Genomic DNA, 8,235 nt, shown 5'->3' with positions numbered 1-8,235 from the left:
GCCACCTTAGGTGTATGTGGCTGGCGCCTTAGCCGCTTGAGCCACAGGCGCCGAGCCCTTGCTTTTTTTTAATTAGGTAAATTAAATTGTTAGTTACAATTTCATCTTCCTGGCCTGTTAATCATCCATGGGTTATACAGTGAAGAAGTGACTTAAGTTTGTGCTTATGTGAAAATTTTTATGAAAAATTCTGGTAACAGATTCTAAATACCTGAATGACATCAATTTCTAGTGGTCTCTTTTCTTTTAATGAGCTAAGGATTTAGTTTAATTAAAAACTTTGTTGAGGACTACTCTCGTGTAAAGTTGTAAATCTTAAGAGTAGCATTTTAAAAAGATCCAGAATAACGTTTTTTATATTAATGTTGATTCTTTATTCTGACTGGTGCTTATGGAAGAAGTACTGAAACCAGTCTTAACAGTTTGGTATTTTTCCATAGAGAAAACTTGGGCTCTATTTCTGGCAGGTGCCTACTGTGGGGAGCTGCTTGTAGAGGAGCGGAGGGTTGCTGGAGCTGTCTTGTGAAGACAATGCCTTGCCCACACACTTTCCCTGTGGGGAATGGTGTTCCTGAGCCCACAACAGACTTCCGATCCCTGGAGTTAACATCCCTCACATCTATACCAGCCACTAGCATTTTAAAGAGGTGGATATGTAAGAGCCCAGAATACAGTTGTACAAATATTTTAAGAGTCATAACCTTCTAAAGCTCCCTAATAGCTGATCAGTGAAAGAAATTACATCTTCATCTAAGACAGCCGTTCTCAACCCGTGAGTTGCGACCCCTTTGGGAGTCGAATGACCCTTTCACAGGGGTCGCCTAAGACCATCCTGCATATTAGATGTTTACATTAAGATTCATAACAGTAGCAAAATTATAGTTATGAAGTAGCAACAAAAATAATTTTATGGCTGGGGTCAGCACAACATGAGGAACGGTATTAAAGGGTTGCGGCATTAGGAAGGTTGAGAACCACTTATCTAAGAGCCTCATCCCTACTCTCTTGGTGCTACATACTAAAACTGAATCAGTCCTCGTATCATGCTCCATCCACCGTCACCGGATGGAGATCTCAAACAGATGTGTAGGCTTCCACAGGAGTTGCCCTAATAAGCAGCAAACCAGTACAGCTGGGGACAGCTGGAAATAGCAGGCTGGTCTTTAACACCTGGCTTCAGGGGCAGGACTGGGCTTCAGGGGCAGGACTGGACTCCAGGCGCTTGCGTAGATGGTTGGCAAAATCCACCTGGGTCTGTGATAGGACCTGGTTGATGATAGTCTTTGGCAGCCACCCCTGCAGTAGAAGATAAGCAAACTGACCATTACTTGGAGGTAATGTTGCGCCCTGGACACCCTGTCACAAACATAGGTTGCCTGGGGCTTGGTCTTCCAGCTTTACAGATGCAACTTTGGAGTTGACAAGAGTCAAAGGCCAGGGGAATGCATTGCTGCCCTGTTGTCAGGACAGCGTCTAGCACAAGATCTGCTGGCAAGACAGATGTCAGTCCTATTTTCCAGCTGTGTGACCCTGAGCAAGTGATATCACCTTTCTCACACTCAAGATCCCTGGGCCTGGCCAGGCACGGTGGCTCATGCCTGTAATCCTAGCATTCTGGGAGTCCAAGAGGGGTGGATTGCCTGAGCTCATGAGTTGGAGACCAGCCTGAGCCAGAGTGAGATCCTGTCTCTAAAAATAGCTGGGCATTGTGACAGGAGCCTGTAGTCCCAGCTGCTCAGGAGGCTGAGGCAAGAGAATCACTTGAGCCCAAGAGTTTGAGGTTGCTGTGAGTACTCTACCAAGGCTGACATAGTGAGACTCTGTCTCAAAATAAAATATAAAATAAAAAAGTATTAACTACAGCTGGGCATGGTAGCTCACTCCTATAATCCTAGCACTCTAGGAGCTGAATGAAGCCCAGTGATCTGGGAAGACTGCCAGAGCTCGGGAGTTTAAGACCAGTCTGAGCAAGAGCAAGACCCCGTCTCTACTAAAAACAGAAAAAAATTACCAGGTGTTATGGTGGGCCTCTATAGTCCCAGCTAATCAGGTGGCTGGGGTGAGAGGAGCTCGAACCCAAGAGTTTGAGGTTGCTGTGAGCTGTGACACCAGGGCATGCTATCAAGGGTGACAGAGTGAGACTCCGTCTCAAAAAAAATTTTTTTTCAATGTTTTTTTTTGTTTGTTTGTTTGTTTTTTTTGCTGGGGCTCGGTTTGAACCTGCCACCTCCGGCATATGGAGTCAGTATCCTACTCTTTTGAGCCACAGGCACCGCCCAAAAGTAACTTTTTTTTTCTTTTTCTTTCTTTCTTTTTCTTTTTTTGCAGTTTTTGGCCAAGGCTGGGTTTGAACCCACCACCTCTGGCATATGGGGCCAGCGCCCTACTCACTGAGCCACAGGTGCTGCCCTCTTTATCTTTTTGAGACAGAGTCTCAAGCTGTCACACTGGGTAGAATGCCCTGGTGTCATAGCTCACAGCAACCTCAAACCCTTGGTCTCAAGCGATCCTCTGGTCTCAGATTTTCTATTTTTAGTAGAGACAGGTTCTCAATTTTTTTTGCTCAGACAGGTCGCAAACCCTTGAGCTCAAGCAATCCACCCACCTTGGCCTCCCAGAGTGCTGGGATTATAGGCATGAGCCACCATGCCCGGTCTCAAAAAAAATTTTTTTAGGGCGGCGCCTGTGGCTCAGTGAGTAGGGCGCTGGCCCCATATATCGAGGGTGGTGGGTTCAAACCCTGCAACAACAACAGAAAAAAAAAAAACAGCTGGGTGTCGTGGTGGGCGCCTGTAGTCCCAGCTACCCGGCTGAGGCAAGAGAATTGCCTAAGCCCAAGAGCTGGAGGTTGCCATGAGCTGTGACAACCACAGCACTCTACCGAGGGCAACAAAGTGAGACTCTAAAAAGAAAAAAAACTTAAAAAAATTTTTTTTAACTACAGAGTTGAATTTTGATGTGAGAGCTGAGAAGGAACCATCACTCAAGTTCCTTCCCTGCCCAACAGCCTGTGATTCTGTCAAAATGGAATAGGATTCTGTCCCTGTTGGTTTGTCCCCACCTCCCGAGCCACCTCCTGTGTCCACACCTTGAGGTCGATGCTGAGCAGCCACGTGAGTCTGGTCTTCGAGGGGCTTCCCGCCAGGGGACGGAGCACCATGCAAGTAGGACCGTGCTCAGCCCTGGCAAATGGAGAGAAGTGGCGTCAGGACGCAGCCAAGCTCACTTATGCTGATGAGGTAAGCTGGCCACAGTTATAGAAACTTTGTTTTTTTCCTAAATCTCATCAGAGATGATGTACCCTTTGCCAGGGGAATTAACAGGCAGCATGGCCACCCCCTCATCAGGACAAACACTGGCTGGAGGTAGAGCAGAAGCTGGGAACCTGCTGGGCCCTTAGTTGCTGGAGCACAGGGAGGTCGGGGAGGGGATGCAGGGTGGTGGCCGGGGGAGACTCGGGGAGCTGCAGTGTTGTAGTGGTGTGGATTATGAAGCATACCAGCTGGAACTCACAACCCTGCCCCTTGCTTCAGAAAATCACTAAGGTTCTTAAACTTTGTGAGAGTCAAGATGAACTAGCTGTTCAAGTAGGGCCGATCTCGTCCTCCTCTACTTGGGTAAATGAGTCTTCTTTTGTAAAAGGAAGCCGAGGGCCGCCACCAAAGGTTGGGAGCAGGGATTCAGCTTCAGCCCCTCATATGCTTGGCTCAGCACCCACAGCCAACGTGCCCACCGTGTATTACCTGATGACACCTTTCTGCTCAGGCATCTTCCCAAAGTGTGTGGCCATGCCAGCCAGCACGCAGGTGGAGCCTCGGCGCCTGGCACAGCGCACGCTCACAAAGTCTCGGGGCCCCACCAGGTTTCCAGCTGATTCTGCAGCCAGCTCGTGGGTGATGACTGTATCTTTTCCAATCTTCTGCAGGACCTACCAGGCCACAGAGAACTACTCAGCCAGTGCTGCTGTTAGATGCCATCTACAGCTGGACGTCCTCTTTGGCCCACCCTTGAGACTGGGCTCTCCTGGTCCCTGCCAGCCACCCCTGGCCCTTCCTCACCTTGATCTCCTTGACATTGGGATTCCACTCGCCCATTTCCTCCATGCGTTCCACAAGCTCTTCATAGAGCCTCTCCATGGGCTGGTCCAACACCACCTCCAGCCGGAACACCTTGCCCACATCTGGAACCACTTTACTCAGCACTGTGTCCCCATTCGTCTATCAGGGAAAGAAATGAGCCCCAGAATAAAGGGTAAAGAAGAATATCCTTGGCCTCATTCCCATAGACATTAGGTAAGGAGGGTGGGGAGTGAACAGCAGAAGGGATTTCAAGCTAAGCATGAAGCCTGAAACTTTAAGATAGAGTCTGCAGCACCTGTAGCTCAAGTGGCTAAGGTGCCAGCCACGTATACCAGAGCTGGCGGGTTGGAATCCAGCCCGGGCCTGCCAAACAACAATGACAACTACAACCAAAGATAGCCAGGTGTTGTGACAGGCACCTATAGTCCCAGCTACTTGGGAGGCTGAGGCAAGAGAATCACTTAAGCCCAGGAGTTGGAGGTTGCTGTGAGCTGTGATGCCAAGGCACCCTACTGAGGGCAACAGCTTGAGGCTCTGTCTCAAAAAACAAACAAACAAAAAAACCCTAGAGTCTGCAGTGGGGCACGGTGGCTCATGCCTGTAATCCCAGCACCTTGGGAGGCTGAGGCAGATTGATATCTGAGCTCAGGAGTTTGAAACCAGCCTGAGCAAGAGCAAGGCCCCATCTCTACTAAAAATAGGCAGGCGCCTGTAGTCCCAGCTAATCAGGAGGCTGAGGCAAGAGGATTACTTAAGTCTAAGTGTTTGAAGTTGCTGTGAGCTATGAAGCCACCGCCCTCTACCCAGGGGAATAGAGTGAGACTCTATCTCAAAAAGAAAAAAAAAAAAGTCTGCAGTCTGCTGCTTCAAGCTTTGTACATCTCCTAAAGAGGTAACCTGCTGCCTTTGGACCCTTTTTTCTTGGTGGTGAATGTTGGTGGTGTGGTTATGTCCAATAGAAAAGACCCATGTGGGCAGTGCCTGTGGCTCAAAGGAGTAGGGCACTGGCCCCATATGCCAGAGGTGGTGGGTTCAAACCCAGCCCCGGCTAAAAACTGCAAAAAAAAAAAAAAAAAAGAAAAGACCCATGTTTGATTTTGGAAGTTCACAGATCCTAAGAGACATACCTGGGAGTAGGAAAAGTCTGCTCTACAACCAGCTTGACTATACATAGAATGATAGATAGGATATAGGAACGTTGCTTTAGTTCAATACCTCTTTTCACATCACATCATCACATCACAATGATATGGAGCTGGAGATCAGTGATTCGCCCAGGGACCCTTAGCTAAGAGCAGTGCTGGCCTGAATCCTAATAGTCTTTTAACTCTGTTACTCTGAGAGCTTGGGGAAAGAGAGGTTCTCTCTGACCTTCGGGGAATGGGGTGCATGTAAGCTTTTGCTGAAGATGAAGCCACCACAGTCTCCATCAATAGAGGCAATGGCCTTTACCACATGCCTTGTTACAGGCTCCTGATGACGGTGCAGTGCCCAGGAGCAGAGAACCCCAGAAGGCCTTGGGCCCCTTCTGCATCGCAGCCCAGCCCTGTTGCAGGGTGAGCCCAGTCACCTCACCCTATGAGCTCAGCCACAAGGTGAGCAGAACAGCACAGACAAAGCACTTGGGCACTGTGGGATTCCGACTCAGTGATGACACCTCCGAGTATACAAAGTCCCCACTGCAGGGTCTCTCCTGAGTGGACAGTATATAAATACTGTATATTTATTTGGCGGGGAGCTAAGTACAGGAATAGTGTTTCTGAAGTAGAAGGCTCTGAGATGCCTTTCACAGGGGCGGGGGGTATCTGAGGATGTATTCCTGAGAAGGAGTTCTCTAGTTAAAACTACTCACTGCCCCATGACTACTGCATGCAGCAGGAATTCAGAGAAAAGTGGTGTCCCTCGCTGGCCCTGAGGGTGGCTCTTACCTGCTGGGTCTCCTTCTTCCAGCCCTCCTGGGTGCTGAGGATGCCCAGGGCCGTCTGCATGGCCTCCTCCCCCTGCTGCAGGTAGGCCAGCTCCTGGTCACTGTAGAGAGTCTCCTCCAGCCGAGACCCTGCCACACAGCCAGAGAGAAAGGTCCCTTCTAGTCTCCCGCCTCCCACCAGCTCTCAATACTTTGGTCTCTGGATCTGCTTTTTCCTTTGAAAAGCCAAGACCAAAGCCTGCTGGTCAAGGTAGACCCAGCAACCGCAGGTGACAGGGAGGGGAGCTGGCCTTGAGGAACTCTAGGATGGGAACACCTTCTCAAAATAAAGTGAGGAAGGGCAGGAGGGGAGCCAGAGCCACATGCACAACCTTTCACCCCAGGAGACGCCTGCCACTGGCAGAAGCCAGAAGCCTCAGCACTTACCAAGCAGAGAGCTCCGCCGCCGGACCTGGGTAATCCATGACCCAGGGGTCGGGCCCCCTAGGGCCCTCCGGTTCAGCTCCTGGCCAATGGCCAGCACAGCTTGGTGCCTCAGTCCTGAAGGGAGGGAAGGACATCACTCTGTAGGAGCCAGAAAGCCTCTCACAGATGAGGAAGCTGGCTTGGAGGTGGCAGTGACTTCCCCAGGAGCACACAGATTCCTGGCAGAGATCCGTACTAGAGCTGGGTCCCCATCTTCCAGCACAGTGCTTCTTACACTGCACCAGCCTGCTGCACCCTAGGGGCGCAGAAATGTTCCTTCCATCTGGTCTGGTCAGACCTGGCCCACCTGAAGATGGGCTGCATCAGAGAAACAACCAGAAAAATCCTACTAGAGAAAGAGAATCAAACCATCCCCTGTGGTCTGTGGGGTGCTGGCAGCTAGCCAGACTTCACTGCCTGGGTGGCCACTCAACAAGCAAGTTGCGTCCATTCAGTGCGGACAGCCCCGCAGCCAGCCACAGCTCTGCCAAGCATGGAGTCTATACACTGTAGCTAATTCAGCCCAGTGTGATTGGAAGTTACTTGTCTAGATTGGTTTGTGTGCCTTAATGGTAGCAGGGGATTGACTCAGATGAAACTGGGTCCTAATCAGCTCTACAAAAGTGGCCTCTGGTAACCGGTCCCTGCCTCTTCATGGCAGCATGGGATGCCCAGACATCCCCACCTCACCCGCTTCTCTCTTTACCTGGTCCTGCTGTCCTGCTGCCCTGTTCTTTCCTTCTCTTGCTTTTGGAGTCAAAACTTCTACCTCTAGCACTGTGGGCAAGGCCTTCCTGCTACTCTTGGTACAAGGTACCCTTGGTCCAGCCCTGAAGGAAGATTGAGTCAGCAACAGTTCAGGAATGACTGGAGCCCACGGGTGGGGCAACCAGAAATTGCAGAATCTTTTTTTTTTTTTTGAGACAGAGTCTTACCATGTGCCCTTGGTAGAGTGCTGCAGCGTCACAGCTCACAGCAACCTCAAACTCTTGGGCTTAAATGATTCTCTTGCCTCAGCCTCTCAAATAGCTGGGACTACAGGCACCTGCCACAAAGCCCAGTTATTTTTTTTGTTGCAGTTGTCATTGTTGTTTAGCAGGCCTGGGCTGAGTTCAAACCTGCCTGACTCGGTGTATGTGGCCGGTGCCCTAACCACTAAGCTACGGGCACGGAGCTGAAATTATAGAATCTTGAAGGGATAACTTAGAGTCTAGCCCAGTTCTTCATGTGGGGAAACTGAGGTTCAGAAACTTTCCCAGGCTCACCCAGTAAGAGGCACAACCGGGATCAGAATGTGGGTGGCCTGGGCCCCACCCCAGGACTTTCCCAGCCACACTGCTGGGAGCCCCTGCTGAGCACTCATGGTGTCTGCCTCCCAGGGACTCACCCCTCATGTTGCGCATGTGTCTGTAGGAGCTCCCAGCACACAGCTTAAATGTTGCGAGCAGCATCGTTGCGGCAGAATGGCAGTGGCGGGGTTGCTGCTGCCACCTTTGCACCTCTGAGTCCCTGGACGTCTGCCTCTGGGTCCTGCAGCTGTGTGGCTGTGGCCTGAAACGTGCCTTGTGCGCCTTAAATGCCCCCAGCTGAAGGCTGCACTTCATCACCAGGAGATAAGAATGTCATCACTCACTGTACAAAGGAAAGGGTCAAGGAGAGAGCTATTGCCTCACAAAGCCGATTTGGCCATTTGTGGAGAGTGGGGGGGAGTGCACAGAAAGGAGAGGAATGGCGGCCGACCCAGGGGGCGGAGGGGGAGAGCCG

The 8,235-nt window shown here is 50.6% G+C and overlaps 1 protein-coding gene across 1 annotated transcript; it reads right to left on the bottom strand.

Moving 5' to 3' along the window:
* Nucleotides 1-943: 943 nt before the first annotated feature.
* On the bottom strand, nt 944-8,004 carry STAR (steroidogenic acute regulatory protein). The gene is made up of 7 exons (XM_003796312.2): nt 7,859-8,004; nt 6,433-6,546; nt 6,008-6,135; nt 4,059-4,217; nt 3,744-3,928; nt 3,089-3,182; nt 944-1,296 (listed from the first exon to the last, which is right to left on the bottom strand). Exons 1-7 carry the CDS (start codon nt 7,920-7,922, stop codon nt 1,177-1,179), a joined length of 864 nt encoding a protein of 287 aa, XP_003796360.1. The 5' UTR covers nt 7,923-8,004; the 3' UTR covers nt 944-1,176.
* Nucleotides 8,005-8,235: the final 231 nt, after the last annotated feature.

This window comes from Otolemur garnettii, unplaced genomic scaffold (assembly GCF_000181295.1).
Source record: "Otolemur garnettii isolate 467f Iridium unplaced genomic scaffold, OtoGar3 scaffold00102, whole genome shotgun sequence".
NCBI lineage: Eukaryota > Metazoa > Chordata > Mammalia > Primates > Galagidae > Otolemur > Otolemur garnettii.
The sequence above is the reverse complement of the archived record's forward strand: the minus strand, read 5'-3'. Positions and strand labels throughout refer to the sequence as shown.